General features: G+C 59.8%; 4 protein-coding genes across 9 annotated transcripts; 3 read left to right on the top strand and 1 right to left on the bottom strand.

The window, feature by feature from the left end:
* Positions 1-963: 963 nt before the first annotated feature.
* ZNHIT2 (zinc finger HIT-type containing 2) lies at positions 964-2,731 on the top strand (the record flags this gene model as incomplete). The annotated part of the gene is made up of 1 exon (XM_079329184.1): positions 964-2,731. One exon carries the CDS (start codon positions 964-966, stop codon positions 2,143-2,145), a length of 1,182 nt encoding a protein of 393 aa, XP_079185310.1. The 3' UTR covers positions 2,146-2,731.
* Positions 2,732-3,455: 724 nt separating this feature from the next.
* LOC306813581 (uncharacterized protein) lies at positions 3,456-7,510 on the bottom strand. Its single transcript, XM_079329086.1, has 3 exons — positions 7,483-7,510; positions 5,643-5,735; positions 3,456-4,856 (listed from the first exon to the last, which is right to left on the bottom strand). The coding sequence occupies exons 2-3, from the start codon at positions 5,716-5,718 to the stop codon at positions 4,003-4,005; spliced, it is 930 nt and encodes a 309-aa protein (XP_079185212.1). The 5' UTR covers positions 5,719-5,735; positions 7,483-7,510; the 3' UTR covers positions 3,456-4,002.
* Positions 7,511-9,794: 2,284 nt separating this feature from the next.
* LOC306813580 (E3 ubiquitin-protein ligase RNF212B-like) lies at positions 9,795-12,855 on the top strand. Of its 6 annotated transcripts, XM_079329081.1 has the most exons (10): positions 9,795-9,917; positions 10,239-10,469; positions 10,565-10,680; positions 10,807-10,855; positions 11,243-11,306; positions 11,412-11,454; positions 11,542-11,593; positions 11,667-11,715; positions 12,325-12,356; positions 12,660-12,855. In XM_079329081.1, the coding sequence occupies exons 1-8, from the start codon at positions 9,818-9,820 to the stop codon at positions 11,708-11,710; spliced, it is 699 nt and encodes a 232-aa protein (XP_079185207.1). In that variant the 5' UTR covers positions 9,795-9,817; the 3' UTR covers positions 11,711-11,715; positions 12,325-12,356; positions 12,660-12,855. The 6 variants fall into 6 exon arrangements, with proteins under 6 accessions (XP_079185207.1, XP_079185208.1, XP_079185206.1 ...); XM_079329082.1 differs by lacking the exon at positions 12,325-12,356; XM_079329084.1 differs by lacking the exon at positions 9,795-9,917 and having other exon boundaries at positions 10,256-10,469.
* Positions 12,856-13,203: 348 nt separating this feature from the next.
* On the top strand, positions 13,204-15,383 carry ASB8 (ankyrin repeat and SOCS box containing 8). The gene is made up of 3 exons (XM_079329239.1): positions 13,204-13,556; positions 13,995-14,099; positions 14,730-15,383. The coding sequence occupies exons 1-3, from the start codon at positions 13,440-13,442 to the stop codon at positions 15,360-15,362; spliced, it is 855 nt and encodes a 284-aa protein (XP_079185365.1). The 5' UTR covers positions 13,204-13,439; the 3' UTR covers positions 15,363-15,383.
* Positions 15,384-16,475: the final 1,092 nt, after the last annotated feature.

The raw sequence follows: 16,475 nt of genomic DNA, 5'->3' as shown, positions 1-16,475 counted from the left end.
TTCTTCAATCCTCACATCAGCATCTTTCTGTGCATCTGAACTCGACCAAGCTGCTTCTTTCTTCAGTTATTCAATCCTTTACCATTGGACTTTGCACAAAGGCACAAGAAATCCCAAAGAGAAAACCTGACAGAGAAAGGTTTTTTTGGGTTTTTTTTCTGCATTGAATGTTCTTTGTGTCCTTTAAAAGAATGCATTGCTGGTAAAAACATCTCAGGTCCATATTTTATCAGCCACAGGTAGGACAAGGTGAGATGATGCAGGACCTTGACACAGCAAGGGTAAGAGCAGGGGAAGCAAAGGGGGAGCTGGAGAAATAAAGGAACGTTTTCTTGTTTATGTTCATCAGTGCTGGGAATTTGGGAAACACGTGGGGAGGGAAATTCTTGGGGGAAAAAGTGGAAAAAAAAACCCGGCCAAAACAAAAAAAAGAAACCACACAATATACCTGCAACAACCCCTCAAAAAATCAAAACAGCCCAAAAATCCAACGCAAAAAAAAACCCTAAAAAATCGAGGCAGGCATGGTCGGCTGAGCCCAGAGCAATGGATTGGGGGCCCGACTGGGACACGGGATGCTGATGAGTCACTCTGGGCTAGACAATTCCAATTTTTATTTGTTAGCATCACCCCCTCCCAAAATTCCCAAATGATTCCCAGAAACTCCACACGGACACAGGGGAAGTTTCCGAAGGAGTTTAATGATTTGAGGGGGGTCCCCGGGGTCAGAGTGATGGATTAGAGGAGCAATGGATCCCAGAGCAATGGATGGCAATAAGGAGTGCCGCATCCCCCACCCCTGTGTGCACCCCAAAACCTTTTTAAAAACCAAACTAAAGCTCCAAAATTCCACTTTAAAACACTCAAAATAATCTTTAACCCCCCCCCAGTTCCGGCGGCGCGTCCTGCGCGCGGCCCTTGGCCAATGGGCTCGGGGGGCGGCGCGGAGCGCTCGGAGCCGCCATGGCCGCGGCCGCTCCGTGCGCGCTCTGCGCCGCCTCCGCGCCGCCCTACACGTGCCCGCGCTGCCACCGCCGCCTCTGCTCCCTGCGCTGCTACCGCGCCCACGGCCCCTGCGCCGAGGCCTTTTACCGCCAGCAGGTTCTTGAGGCGCTGCGCGCCGAGCGCTGCTCCCGCCCGGGCCCCGGCGGGCTGCGCCAGCTACGCGAGCCCGGGGATCCGGCGCGGCCTGCGGGCCGCGGGCTGTGGGAGCAGCTCAGCGAGGCGGAGCGCGACGGGTTCCGGCGGCTGCTGAGCTCCGGGGAGGCCGCGGCGCTGCTGCCGCGCTGGCGGCCGTGGTGGTGGCGCGGGCGGGGGCGGGTGGAGGAGCTCGGGGACGGCTCGGGGGCCGAGGTGGGTGAGGATGAGGAGGGCGCCGAAGCTCGGCCCGGCCCCGCGCCGCCCGTCCCGGCCTCGGTGTGCCCGCTGAGCGCCCTCCGCGCCGCGCCCCCGTCGCCCTTGGTGCGCTTCCAGCTGCCCAACGCGCTGTTCGGTTACGCCTTCGCGCTGAGCCTACACGGCGGCGACGAGACGCTGCTGCCCGAGCTCCTGGACGCCGCCATCGCCGCCTCGGCCGCGCTCCGCGCCCGCCGCCCCTTCGGCAGCACGGCCGAAGCGCTTCTGAGCGCCCGGCGCGACGCCCGAGCGGCGGGGCTGCCGCTGAGCCCCCTCGGCGACAGCGGCGCGCTCCTGGCCGTGGCGCAGCTGCTGGAGGGGCGCGATAGTCGCGACCCCGGCGCCGACGTGGCGGCGGCTTTGTGGCACCTGTGGCGGATGCTGAGGGCGGGGGCGCGGGCGCTGCCGCCCCCCGAACGGGGCCGCTTCCGAGGGGCCCGCAGGAAGGTCGGGTTCTTGCTGAGCTGGAGTCGGGGGGCGGCCGAGGAGCTCGCCCAGCTCGCACGGGAAGCGCGGGCGGTTCACGCCGAGGTGGCCGCGGAGGAGGCGGCGGTGGCCCAAATCAGGGAGGGGCTGGAGAAGGTCTGGGGGGGACCCCGGCCGCCCCCCAGGGAGGATCGGGTACCTTGGCTGGTCACAGATGGGGCCCGGGGGGTCAAGGAGGGAGGTGAGGAGGTTTTCGGGGATCCCCGGCCGCCCCCGGGTGTCGGTACAGTGCAGGGTCCGCGGCTGATCGAAGAGCTGGACTGAGACGGGAAGATCCCGAGGAAACAGCCCTGGGAGAGAACCTGCTGGTGGAGAGGACTGACGAATATCCAGCGAACCAGGTCCAGGAAAGCTGCTCGTTAAGGGATAGGACTAATGAACTTCCAACGAAACAGTGCCAGGAGTGACTCTCATTAAGCGATGGGACTGAGGAGATCTGGCAGAAGAGACCTGGCTCATTAAGGCATGGGACGAACCAACATCCAACAAACCACGCCGAGAAATGACCCTCATTCAGGAACGGGACTCATTAAAGGAGGGGATTGACAAGAGCCCGAGGAAGTGGATTCAGGAGAGAACCCGCTCATCAGTGATCCAGGCTAAGGATGACCCAAGGAGGGCCGGACTAAAGAACATCCCACAAACCCGGCCCAGGAGTGACGCTCAGCACGGCATGGGACTGGTTAGGGCCGGGCCTAAGGAGTGGTGAAACACCATTGGGAGAGATCCTGAGAGAACTGGGGCTCTGGGCTAATGAGGGGCTGCTAAAGCTGTGCAGGAAGGAGCTGACCCCTTCCCAGTGCAGCCTCCCGGGGGGCTCCAGTGGGGACCCCAGTTCCCCCCCATAAAGCTTTCACACAGGGTACACTGGATACCCCCAGCTCCCTCCCCCCGTGTCCCCCTCCAGCACTGAGACCCCCCCAAATCCCAGCCCCCACCAGCCATGGTTCCCCCCGAGCTCTCCCTGGCTCGTGTGTCCCCCCAGCCCTGCTGGGGATGGTGACACACAAGCTGCACGGTGGCACCTCAGGGGTCGCAGGCTGTGCCAAGGCGTAGCCCCCCACCCCAAAATCTTGTTGGGGGTCTGGGGGTGCAGTCCCCCCAAATCCCAACACCCCTTTTTTGTTTTGTACCTGTCCCTGGAATAAAGGAGACGTGGCTCAAGAGTGACATCTGAGGGTTTTGTTGGGAGGAAGAGTTTGGAGAATGGTGGGGGGGTTTGGGGTGGGGGGCTCTGCCACAGCTGCACCCACAGAATTTCTACCCCTCCAATGCCCTTCCTGGTTTTGGGGTCTCCCCGACCCCCTCCAAGGTTTTTTGGACACCCCCCCCAAAATCCCTCTGTCACCCTTCCCCCCCCCCCCCGTTTTGGGTTTTGCAGGGATCAAACCAAGATCGCCCCAAAACTTCGAGTCCCCCCAAATTTCCCCCCGGGGGCTTTTTGCCCTCCCTCCTCCAGGGGTTTTTATTCTCCCCCCTCCCCTCTTGGGGTACTTTTGCCACCTCCATTTTTGTCACCCGCCAAAACCAACACCCAGGTCCCCCAACACACTTTATTCACAGTCCGGCCCCGTCCATGCCCTCTCCCCGCCACACAGGGGGGTCCCGCTGTCACCTCCCCCCACCCCAGGGTCCCCACCCCTACACGGGCGTCCCGGTGTCACCTCCCGCCCCCGGGGTCCCACCCTCGTGTCCCTCCCCCCTTCCCCTATTTACAGCTCTGGGATGTGGCACCGACAGGGGACAGCGAGGGGCACCGAGGCCGACACAGGGCACGGGGTGGGTTTGGGGACATCAGCTCTGTGTCACTGTCCTGTCCGTGTGTCCCCACCTTGGAGTCACCGTGTCCTGCCCTTGTCCCAGTCCAGGTACCCCCCACTGTCTCCCAGCTCGGTGTCACCAAATCCCTAAACCTGTGCCACAACTCGTGTGACCCCAGGTCAGTCACCACGTCCCGCCCATGAAACACTCCGTGCGTCCCCTGCCATGGTGACACGATGTCCCCTGTCTGTGGCACAGTCGCTGTGTCCCTCACCAGGGTGTCCCACAGTCTGCGTGTCCAGGGCACCAACAACCGGAGCATTGTCCAATTGTCCCTGCGTCACCACTGCGGGGTTCCCCTTAGGGCACAGAGAGCAGGCGATGCCCCCAACTGTCCTTGTGTCCCCACACGCCGGTGCCACTGTCCCCGTGCCCCCCTCGGGGCACAAAGAGCGGGGACAGCGTCCCACTGTCCCTGTGCCCTCTGCAGCGTCCCCTCAGGGCACGAAGAGCGGGCGGTGTCCCCGGCGGTGCCTCCTGAGCGCGGCGCTCCGGGCGAAGCTCTCGCCGCACTCCACGCAGATCAGCGGCTCCTGCCCGCGCCCGCTCTCGCCGCCCGCCGGCCCCCTCGCCCTCGCCCCCCGCCCGCGGCCCCTTCAGCGCCCTGGCGGCGCCCGCGGGGTGGGCGCAGCGCCGCGGCCGCGCCGCCCCCGGCCCGGCGTGGGTGCGCTGGTGCTTGATGAGGTTCTTGCTCTGCGTGAAGCTCTTGCCGCACTCGGCGCAGCCGTACGGGCGCTCCCCGGTGTGGATGCGCTGGTGCTGGATGAGGTTGGAGCTCCAGGAGAAGCTCTTGCCGCAGTGGCCGCACCTGTACGGCTTCTCGCCGGTGTGGGTGCGGCGGTGCTGCACCAGGTGCGAGTTCTGCGAGAAGCTCTTGCCGCACTCGCCGCAGGTGCTGGGCCGCTCGCCCGTGTGCGTGCGCTGGTGCCGCAGCAGCTTGGACCAGTGGCTGAAGCTCTTGCCGCACTCGTTGCAGATGAAGGGGCGCTGGCGGCCCCCGCCCCGCCGCCCCCCGCCCTCCTCGGAGCCCCCCGCGGCCGGGCCGGGGGTCCCCCGGGGCGGCGCGGGGCGCAGGGGGCTGTGCGGGATCACCGTGCGGATGATCTCGTGCGGCAGCACCTCGGCCTCGCCGTCGCTCACGATGCCATCGTCGGCTGGGGGCGGCACGGGCAGGGGGTGAGAGCACGGGAGGGGCTGCGACCCCACCCCAAATGTTTATTGTACCCCGAAAACGGGTTGGGCTCCCCCTCCCCGAATGCTCCTTGTGCCCTAAAAGGGTGCCTGGAGCCTCCCCGGTTTGCCTGCAGCCTCCCCAAAAGGTTTGTTTGACCCAAAAAAGGCTGGAACCCTTCCCCAAATGTTTCTTGTGACCCAAAAAGGGGCTGGGCCTTCTCCCCAAATATTTGTTGAGCCTCAGAAAGGGGTTGGACCCCTGACCAAAAGTTCATTATATCCCAGAAAGGGCTGCACCCCTGGCCAAATATTCATAGTGATCCAAAAGAGTTAGATCCCCATCCCAAATGTTCACTGAATCCCAAAATGTGGCTGGATCCCTGACCCAAATCTTCACTGTGACATAAGAGGGGGCACAAAAGGGGCTGTGGCCCCCTCCTGGTGTCCAGTGCACCCCAGAAAGGGCCTGTGTGCCCCAAAAATGGGTTATGCCCCCTCCTGGAGTCTCTGGAGCCACCCCAAAGTACCTGAAGGCCCCCAAAATTCCCCATACTCCCTTATTGGGGGGTCTGGAATCCCCTCAAAAGGGTTTTAAACCCCCTCAAATGCCTCTACCCCCACCAGTGTTTGGAGACCCCCAGAAGTGCTTTAAACCTCCTTCTTGGGGTGCCTGGACCCCCCCCCCCAGAATTTCCTTTACCCCCTTTCTGGGATATCTGGAGCCCCCCAATCCCCCCCCCCATCCACTTTTGGGGTGTCCCCCTCACCAATGAAGACCCTCCGGACCACGTCCCCCTCATCCGAGTCCTGCAGCTCCACCACGTCTGGCTCATCCTGCTCCATGGGGGCTCCCGGGGGGGCTGTGGCATCAAAGGGGGCCCTGAGCACCCCAAAACCCCACAGGACCCCCCCCCCAAGCTGCAGAAACCCACACAGCCCCCAATTCCAAAGGATTGTTTAGATCTTGGTTCCTGATGTGCCCCTCAAATGTCTCAGTGTGACTCTAAAATCCCTTCAATTTCCCTGTACCCCCCCAAATCCTCCTGTGTTACCCCCCCCCAAACCATTTAGGGTGATCCCAAATACCCTCATGCCCCCCTGTCATCCCCCCAAAAACCTCTCTGCCACCCAACCTGTTCCCTCCAAAATCTGCATCACCCCAAATCTCTTCATGTCCCCACAAATCCCTCAGTGTAACCTCAAACTCCTCCACATTCCCAAATCCCTCTGTGCCCCCCCAGATATCCTCATTTACCCCAAAATCCCTTTGTGTCCCCCCAATCCTTCTGTGTGACCCCAAATCCCTCTGTGCCCCCCCAAAACACCGTGTAATCCCCAATTCCTCCCCCACCTGCTCTCTGGTGGTCTTGGGGGGGTCCCACAGCTGCTCTGGACTCAGCCCCCAAAATCTGGGGGGGAGGAGGAATGGAAGGACACAGATTGGGGGGGTTACAAAGGGGGGGTCACCCAGTGCCCCCCAAAATCACCCGGGGTTCCCCAAATCACTCAGAGTCTCCCCAAATTACCCCCAGTCACCCCCATTTTGCTTCCCACCCTCTTTAATTTTGGGAAGGGAGAGCAAAAGAAAGACTGAGCCCCAGGAACCTTCCCCAAAATTCACTCCCCACCCCAAATTCAATACTGGGGGACACTCCCAGGTTTTTTTTAGGGATTCCCCCCTCTCCTGCTCCCCCCTCCCAAAATGGTTCATCCACAGCCCCCCCATCAAATCCAACATGGCAATATCCCAATTTTTTTGGGGGTCCCCACTCTCATTTTCCCTCTTTCTGCCGCCCAAAGCAGCACCTGATCCCTCTCCCCAGCCCCAAATCCATCTCCCCTCCCAAATCCAGGAGAGTGGTTATCCCAAACTGCGGGAGGGTGTTCCCAATTTTTTTGTGGGGTGTCCTCACTCTCCTCTTTTCCAAACCTAAAAACGGCACCTCCCTCCTCCCCTTCCACTGCTGCCCCCTGCCATTGCCTCCCCCCCTCCCAAATCCAAGACCGGGGTATCCCAAATCGGGGAGGGGTCTCCTAAATTTGGGGGAAGGAGGGGGTGGGGGGGGGTAGAGAGAGAGAGTGTTCTCCTTTTTCCATCTTTTTCATCCCTAAAAACGGCGCCTCATTTCCACCGCCCCCTCCGTCCCCCGGCCCCAATCCATCCCTGGTATCCCCACTTGGAAGGAGGGGGTCTCCCAAATATTTTTGGGGGAGTCCCCGCTCTCTTCCCTCCCCTCCCCACCCCCAAAACCCGCCGTTCATCCACATCCCCCACGTCCCAAATCTTTTGCCACCCCTCCTCCATCGCCTCCCCATCCCAAATCCAAATCCGGGGATATCTCCAATTGGGGGGGGGGGGTGGTGGGTCTCCCAAATTTTTTGCGGCAGAATTCCCACTCTCCTTTTCCCTCATTCCCAACCCCCCAACGGCGCCCCCTCGCCATCGCCTCCCCCAACCCAAATCCAGCATCGGTGTATCCCAAACTGGGGGGGGGTCTTCCAATTTGTTTTTTTTTTTTTTTTTTGAGGGGGGGTCTCATCTCTTTTCCCTCCCCTTTCCCCCCAAAACCGGCGCTTCCCCGCGCTCCCCCCGCGCCCCCCACTCACCTCGGCGGCTCCGGGACTCGGGAGGGGCCGGGGGGGGCTCCGCAGGGGCCCGGGGGCGGCTCCGGGGGTCCCGGCGGGCTCGGAGCTGCGGGGCGGGCGCGGGGCCGGCAACAGGAAGGTCCCGTCATCCCATTCCCCGCCGGATGCGCCGCCGGGAAAAAAGCGGGGGAAAAACGCTGGGAAAAGCGGGGGGGAAACCTTGGAAAAACGGGAATTTGGGCGGGGGGAACCCCTATGGGGGAAAAAAAAAAGGGCGGGTGCCAGCAGGGACACCCCCGAACCGCCCGGTTTTGAGTGGGGGGGAATTGCGGGGATTCCGCGAATTGTCGGGGTTTTGTTATTTTGGGAAGGGGGGATGTTTTCCAAGCGGGAAATGGATCGGGCCGGGGGGTGGGGGGGGGGGGGGGTTGGACAGGGTGGGTTTGGGGGGACTAAAGACAAGGGGGCCCCCCCAAAGTTCTCCCCCACCTTCCTGCTTTGTGTAACGGCAGCGACGCGTTTCCTGCCCCCCCGGGAATTAAAAATGGTTGGAATTACGCAACGGGGGCGGAGGGCTCGGCGGCGGCATCCCGGGATTCCGCGGCCGGCGGGATCGGGGCTGCGGGGTGAGCCCTGCGCCCCCAAAAACCCCCGATCGACCCCCCGGAGGGTTCATGGGGGTGTTTTGTGTCTCCCCGCCCTCGGGAATCAGAAATGGTTGGAATTACACAAGGAGGGATCGCGAAATCCCGAATAGCGGCACTGAGGGGTAGCGGGACCGGAGTTTTGGGGTGTCCCCCCCCAAATTCCCCCTCACGAGGGCCTGGAGGGTTCAGCAGTGGCATGCAGGAATTTTGGGGTCAGGTAATAGTAAGATTGAGGTTCTGGGGTGCGTCCTGCACCCTCCAAACCCCGAGGCCCTCACCCGATATTCTGGGGGTGCTTTTCCTGCCCCCCTCCCTCCCGCCACCAAGGATTAAAAATGGTTGGAATTACACAACGAGGCTGAGAATCGTGAGATTGTGGGATTGGGGTTTTGGGGTGCTCCTTGTGCACTTTTATCTCCTGAGCCCCCCAGAGGGTTTGGGGGTGCTGGGGTAGGAGTAGGGGGTCCCCGTCGCCTTCCCCCACCCCAGGCACTGCTTCCTGGAGGATGGGAAAAGCTCCATATGGCCATACTGGAATCACTGGGAGTGACCCCAAAACCTCACAGGGGGACTGTCGTCACTCCCCAGCTGATGTCCCCAAATCCGCATGGTGGGATGAGGCTGCTTGGGCACCTTTTATTGACAGTATCAGATCTGTGTGTCCAAGTCCTAGGATTTCCACCCTGGGGTCCCCATTCCCGTCATGGAGTCCCTGTCCCCACCCTGGGGTCCTCATCCCAGCGTCTTCATCCCAATGTCCCCATCACAGTGTCCCAACATCCCCATCCATGTGTCTCCATGCCAATCCCAGCGTCCCCACAGGGTCATCCTGGTGTCCCTGTTCCCATCCTGGTGTCTCCATCCTCATCCTGACCCCTCATGGCATCTCCATCTTGGTGTCCTTATCCCCATCCCAATTGCCTTATCCCCACTGAGAGTCCCCACAGGTGTTGGTGTCCCCATTCTGGTGTCCCCCATCCTGGTATCCATGTCCCCATCCAGATGGCTCTTTTTCTCCTCACATTTTTCACTGTTTTCATTTCTATCCTTTCTTGCTCTTTTTATATCCTTTTTCCACCATTTCCCCCCCCTCACGTTTCCTGCCCTTTTCCCTGTCACATTTCCATCCTTTTCCCCCTCATATTTCCGTCCTTTTTCCGCCTCATGTTTCCATCCTTTTTCCCCTCACGTTTCCATCCTTTTTCCCCTCACATTTCTGGCCCTTTTCCCCTCACGTTTCCCGCTCTTTTCTCCCCTCACGTTTCCCGCTCTTTTCTCCCCTCACGTTTCCCGCCCTTTTTCCCCCTCACATTTCCTTCCCATCCTTTTCCCCCCTCACGATTTCCACCCTTTTTCCCCCTCACGTTTCCCATCCTTTTTCCCCTCAGATTTCTGGCCCTTTTTCCCCTCACTTTTCCGGCACTTTTCCCCCCTCACAATTCCAACCCTTTTTTCCCCTCACGTTTCCCATCCTTTTTCCTCTCACATTTCTGGCCCTTTTCCCCCCCTCACGTTTCTGGCCTTTTTCCGCCTCACATTTCCCGCCCTTTTTCACCACACACTTCCAGCCCTTCTTCCCTCATATTTCTGACCTTTTTCCCCCTCACGTTTCCACCCCTTTTTTCTCTCACCTTTTCCCACCCTTTTCCCTTCACCTTTTCCCCTCACTCCTCCCCAGGCTCTGGTGTGTGGAGGCACTGGAGGCGGCCATGGACTGGTTCCATTGCTGGCGCTGCTTTCGCCAAGAGGGCGCCCAGTTCACCATCACCACCTGCGGCCACATCCTGTGCGAGAACTGTGGGGCCACTGGTAAAACTGAGGGAAACCCTCAATTTAAGCCTTTAAAATGCTGAGGAAGGGGGAGTTTCCTTCAATTTAACCCCTTAAAACAAGGGGTTCACTTGTTCAAGGGGGAAACAAGGGTTCACTTCAACTCAAGCAAATAAATTGGGCTCCTAGAATATTGGGAAAGAGACTTTCCTCTTGGTTTCTGTCCTTTAAATCATGGGAAATGGAGGATCCTGCCTAAAATGAGAGGAAATGGTCCATTTTCCTCAAGGAACACAATTTTTGGGACATTCGGACATATTTTTCTCACACTTTTCTCACTTTTTTCTCTCCCTCCCACAGGTCCCTGCCCGGTCTGTGCCACCTCCTGCCACTACCTGCCTCTGTCGCAGCAGGCAAGGGCCCACCATGTTGTGCCCCACATCCCCTCACCCTCACCCCTTTCCAGCCTTTCCCCCCTGCCATTTCCCATCCTTTTGACACCCCCACGCCCAACAGATGCGCCCAGAGGTGAAGGTTTTCTTCAAGAACCCGGTGGACCTCGCCCTCAAGCACTTCACCCAAATCACAAAGGTGAGGAGGACACAGGTGAGGGGGGGGGGTGAGGCTCCATCACTGTCCCCAGCCCCACACACGGGGGCGTCCAAGGGGGTGACCTGTGTCCCCAGGTGTGCCAGTTCCAGCTGGCACAGGCGCAGCTGAAGGTGGATGCACAGCGGGACAGAATTCGGCAGGTGCAGGCGGACCTGGAGAGGGTCATAAAGGAGATGGGGGAGATGAGGAGGTGAGTGGGACGCCATGATAGGGGGGCAATCCTCCATCTTGGGCTCCTCTGGGCATGTGGGTGAGGCAGCACTCCTTGGTCAACACCTTGGTGAATCCTCATCCTTCTGGCTGTTTTCCTTCTCAGGGAGGTGGAGTCATTTCGCCGGGAGAATGCGGAGCTGCACCGCACGCAGGTGGCCCCCAAAGCCCCCCTTCCCTGGCTCCCAAACTGCCCCCAAAGCCCCCCTTCCCTGGCTCCCAAACTGCCCCTCAAACTCCCCCTTCCCAGGCTCCCAAACTGCCCCTCAAACTCCCCCTTCCCAGGCTCCCAAACTGCCCCCCAAACTCCCCCTTCCCTGGCTCCCAAACTGGCCCCCAAACTCCCCCTTCCCTGGCTCCCAAACTGGCCCCTCAAAGACCCCCCTGTCCCTACCTTCACTCCCAAACTGCTCCCCGAAGCCCCCCTTCCCCTACCCTCACTTTCAAACTGCCCCCCAAAATTCCCCTGTCCCTCCTCTCACCCCCAAACTGTCCCAACAAACTTCCCGTCCCCCAAAACTGCCCTCCAAATCTCCCCACAGCTTTCCCCAGGCTGGAACTGGCACAGCTGCAGCAGCACCCCCCATCCTTCCCCCACACAGTCAGGTAAGTGCCCCCCAAAATTTTAAAGAGATTTTCCACACCCTAAAACCCCTCCCCATCCCCTCCTTGCTCACAGGGGTCTCCCCAAATTTTCTGTCTCCCTTCCAGTCATCATACAGCCCCGCCGGCAGCTGAGCAGCCAAGTGGTCAGGTAAGGGTGGGACATCCTAAATTTGGGGTGGGATTCCTCCAATTGCAAAGGGGGGGGTCCCCAAAACCTCCCACCCCTCTTTTGCAGCCGCTTGTCCTCACTGGAGCCCCCCCGGTCCCACAGTACCCCAAGATGGCAGGTAAGACCTCGCCCCAAATTGGGGCCACCCCAAAATAGGGGGGCTCCCATAATGTTTGACGTGCCCCCCACAGGTTGGCGTAGCCTACAGAGATTCAGGGACCCCTCTGGCCTCTAGCATGGGTGAGCAACTCCAAATCCTTCAGGATTTACCCCAAAATAATGCCCCAAGCACCACCCTTCAGCTGCAACCCTTACCCCCTTTCCTCATCTCGAAGGAGGGACCCCAAACCCCTGATCTCTCCTCACAGAGATGCCAAAAGCCCCTATAGTACCCCAAACCCCTGATCTCTCCTCACAGGGATGCCAAAAGCCCCTATAGAACCCCAAACCCCTGATCTCTCCTCACAGAGATGCCAAAAGCCCCTATAGACCCCCAAACCCCTGATCTCTCCTCACAGAGATGCCAAAAGCCCCTATAGGACCCCAAACCCCTGATCTCTCTCCACAGAGATGCCAAAAGCCCCTATAGGACCCCAAACCCCTGATCTCTCCCCATAGAGATGCCAAAAGCCCCTATAGGACCCCAAACCCCTGATCTCTCCCCACAGAGATGCCAAAAGCCCCTAACCCCTGATCTCTCCCCATAGAGACCCCCAACCCCCCATGGAAGGAGCCCGGAGCTCCCCAAACCCCCTACAGGACCCCAAGCCCTCCCAGAGAAACCCCTCAGCGCTGACCCTGCTCTGTGGGGTGACCTCAAAACCCCTTAACGCCTTTTTCCCTCCTTAGTGCCCTCCCCGGCTGGGACAAGCGAGGGGCAGGTACTGGGGGCACTGGGAGGGACTGGGAGGGGATGTGGGGAGCACCAGGAGGGATTTGGGGGCACTGGGAGGGTCTGGCATAAACTGGGAAGGGTTACCGGGAGGGACTGGAAGTGGGGGGTGGTTACTGGGAGAGTGTTTGGATTCCTGGCAGCACTGGGAGGGGAGGTTGAGGTTACTGGGCGTGGTGTTACTGGGAGTACTGGGAAAATTCAGTAGCCGCATCCCCAAATTCGGTAGCCAACCCCAAAATACGGTAGCCACCCCGAAATTCGGTAGCCAGGACCATTTTCCTTTATTTAGGGCTCTGCCCTGCGGCCGGCGAGGGACGGGCGCTCCCGGTGGGATCCCAATCCACGGCCATGAAGGACAAACAGGGACCTCTGAAGGGATCCGGGGCTCCTGCACCGGAGCTCCGGGGCTTCCCTGGGGCTGGCTGGAGGCAGAAGTTGAAGATTAATTTTTAAAAAATGAATTAAAAAGATGCCGATTTCGAGGCTATTTCGTGTCCGTTTGTGGGGCCGGGGGGCGGGAGGGGCGTGGCCTCCACCGGTTGTGCTGCCGGTGCTGCGTTCCTATTGGTTGGTGCCTCGATGTGGGCGTGGCAAAAGAGGAAAACGAGGGTTGGGGGACAATTGGGGAACAACGGGGGAAATTGGGTTACAATGGCGGGGGTTACGAGTGCGAGGGCCTTCGTTACGCAGGGAAGCGCCGATTGGTGGGAATCCGTTAAGGGGCGGGGCGTAAGGGCGGTCGGTGCTGGGGATTGGAAGCAAAGCACGGGGAGGGCGGGGCAGCGGGAGCGCCGGAGCCGGATTGGCGGCGAGGAGGGCGGGGCTGATCACGTGCCTTGATGTCACTTTCCGTTAGCGGCATTTCCGCGTCCTTTTCGGCCTGCGGTCGCCGCTGCTCCGGGAACGCTCCGAGAGCGGCCCGGGGACCCCAAAACCACCCGGAACCACTCCGAATTCCTCCGCAACAACCGCGGCTCCGCCTCTGGACTCTCCTGCGGTACGACCCGGGCCCGGGTGCGGCGCGGGGCTCGGCGGGGCCGGCCGGGGATGCCGCGGCGCGGCCCGCGCCATGTGGTACATCATGCAGAGCATCCAGAGCAAATACTCGCTGTCCGAGCGCCTTATCCGCACCATCGCCGCCATCCGCTCCTTCCCCCGGGACAACGTGGAGGATCTCATCGGCCGGGTGAGACGTCCCGCCTCTCCCGCGGCCCGGCCGGGCTGCTCCGGGCCCCCGGCGGCTCCGGGCTGTCCCCGCTGTCCCGGTCCCTGCCGAGCCTCCCTGGGCACTCCCACTCTCTCGGGTCCCGAGAGGGGAAGATTAGGGCATTTTCGCGTTGGTTTAGGGACTCTAAGCTTTTCCTTCCCCACTCCGGACCCCCGGGTGTGTGGCGCTGTTTGGTGACAGTGAATTGGTGAAACACAAGGAGGAGCCGGGATTGAGACCGGGAGCGTTCTTGGGAATGAACCCCCGGGATTTCTCTGGATTCAATCTTTCTGAAGGGGTGGGATTTGCTGACTCCGAGGCGGTTCCTGCAAACCGCCGGGGTTTGTGTGAATTGACCCTTTCTGAAGGGATGGAAGGGGGCAGTTCCTGACTCGGGGGGGTTCCTGTGCTCCCCAGGGCGCCGATGTGAACTGCCTGCACGGCACCCTCAAACCCCTGCACTGCGCCTGCATGGTGGCTGATGCCGACTGCGTGGAGCTCCTGCTGCAAAAAGGAGCCGAGGTAAAGCTCTGGAAAAACTGAAAACTGATGGAAAATGCCGAGGAAAGGGGTGGGGAAGTCAGGAGGAGCTGATAAACAGCTGGGGTTAGAGCTGATGGGTTCAAGTTGGATTTTGGGAAAAAGTTATTCCCACAGTGTCACGGGGCACAAGCTCCAGGGACTGGGGTTTGGGCAATGCTCACGGCACCAGGTGGGATTTTTGAGTGCCCTGTGCAGGGCCAGGGCTTGGATTTGATGATCCTTGTACGATATTCTATGTGTTTGTAACTCCTCACAAAGTAGCATCAGGGAAATTGTTGTTCCTTTTTGGGCTGAGATTTTGGGAGCAGAGGAAGGATTCAAACCTAAATTTTTGTGCTGAGCTGTTGGGGAGGCTGAGGAGGGAGAATTAAAACCTAAATGTTTGCGCTGAGATTTTGAGAAGGAGATAGGATTGAAAAAAAATATTTGGGCTGTCATTTTGGGAGACTGGGAAGGAAGAATCAAACCCTAAATTTGCTGGATTTTTTACCCTGGCTGCTGGGCTAAAAACCCTTCCTCATTTTTTTTATTTTTACATTTGGCACCTTTGACTGTTACCCTGCTGCCAGCTCCATCTGGAGCCTCTCCAACCTTCATTTTCTCCCCCAGGTGAACGCCCTGGACGGCTACAACCGCACAGCCCTTCACTACGCAGCAGAAAAGGACGAGACCTGCGTGGAGATCCTGCTGGAGTACGGCGCCAACCCCAACGCCCTGGACGGCAACAAGGACACGCCGCTGCACTGGGCGGCCTTCAAGAACAACGCCGAGTGCGTGCGGGCGCTGCTGGCCAACGGCGCCCTGGTCAACGCCCTGGACTACAACAACGACACCCCCCTGAGCTGGGCGGCCATGAAGGGCAACCTGGAGAGCGTCAGCGTGCTGCTGGACTTCGGCGCCGAGGCGCGCGTGGTCAACCTCAAGGGCCAGAGCCCCGTGTCGCGGCTGGTGGCGCTGCTGGTGCGGGGCCTGGGCACGGAGCGCGAGGATTCCTGCCTGGATTTGCTGCACAGGGCCACGGGACACTTGGAGCTGCGGCAGGACGGGCGGCTGCCCTGGGAGGTGGCGCGGGACCCGCAGCTGTGCCAGCGGCTGTGGCGGCTGTGCGCGGCGCCGGGCTCGCTGCAGGCGCTGTCGCGCTGCGCCGTGCGCCGCTCGCTGGGCCTGCGCTTCCTGCCCCAGGCCGTGCAGCAGCTGCCGCTGCCCGCCTGCCTCAAGGACTACCTGCTGCTGCTCACCTGAGCGGGACCCCTGCTGCTGGCTGCTCCCCCTGCCCACCCGGGACCCCCGGCCCCTCAGCGCCGCCGGCATTTCCTCCCCGCGTTCCTTTCCATTGTGGCCCCTTCACTTCTCCTCCTGCCCTTTTCCATTTTGTCCTCTCACTTTTGTCCCCTCCACTTCTCCCCCTGCCCTTTTCCATCTTGTCCCCTCCACTTCTCCCCCTGCCCTTTTCCATCTTGTCCCCTCCACTTCTACCCCTGTCCTTTTCCATTTTGTCCTCTCACTCTTGTCCCCTCCACTTCTCCCCCTGTCCTTTTCCATCTTGTCCCCTCCACTTCTCCCCCTGTCCTTTTCCATTTTGTCCTCTCACTTTTGTCCCCTCCACTTCTCCCCCTGCCCTTTTCCATCTTGTCCCCTCCACTTCTACCCCTGTCCTTTTCCATTTTGTCCTCTCACTTTTGTCCCCTCCACTTCTCCCCCTGTCCTTTTCCATTTTGTCCCCTCCACTTCTCCCCCTGTCCTTTTCCATTTTGTCCTCTCACTTTTGTTCCCTCCACTTCTCCCCCTGTCCTTTTCCATTTTGTCCTCTCACTTTTGGCCCCTCCACTTCTCCCCCTGTCCTTTCATCCTCCTGCAGTGAACAATATCTCTCTGATGGCAAATTACATCCCAGCTGTTGGATTAATCTGTTTTTCCCCCTTTTTTGGTCTGGTTTGTTTTTTTTTTTTTTTGTCTTGGGAAAGGAAGGATTTAAAGGAAAATTCTCCTGTGAGGAAGGAAGCAAGGCAGGAAATTGAGGGTTGGGATGCAGAGAATTCATGTGGGATGCATTGGGTGAAAATCAAAGATCCAGGTTTAGATCTGAACTCTGCAATTCTTGTGGGCCAAGGAAATCTCCAGAAAGCTCCACATGGAGCTGAGGGCTTCCCTGCCACCTCCTCAAGCTCTCCCTGAGGTTTCCCACCAGGAATTCACCCTTTGGTGTTGGTTTTGGGGATCTATTCCAGGGTCCAGTGGAAGAGCAGCTCTCCAAGGTGAAACTTAGCAGTTAAAAACTGTCATTGTTATTTTCTGGGAGGAACTTGGGGGTGAAAGCTCAAATTCCACCTCTTGTATCCCTCTTTGTTGTGCTGG

This window comes from Erithacus rubecula, assembly GCF_903797595.1.
Source record: "Erithacus rubecula genome assembly, chromosome: 31".
Lineage (NCBI taxonomy): Eukaryota > Metazoa > Chordata > Aves > Passeriformes > Muscicapidae > Erithacus > Erithacus rubecula.
Note: the sequence above shows the minus strand (reverse complement) of the source record. Positions and strands in the feature narration are given on the sequence as shown.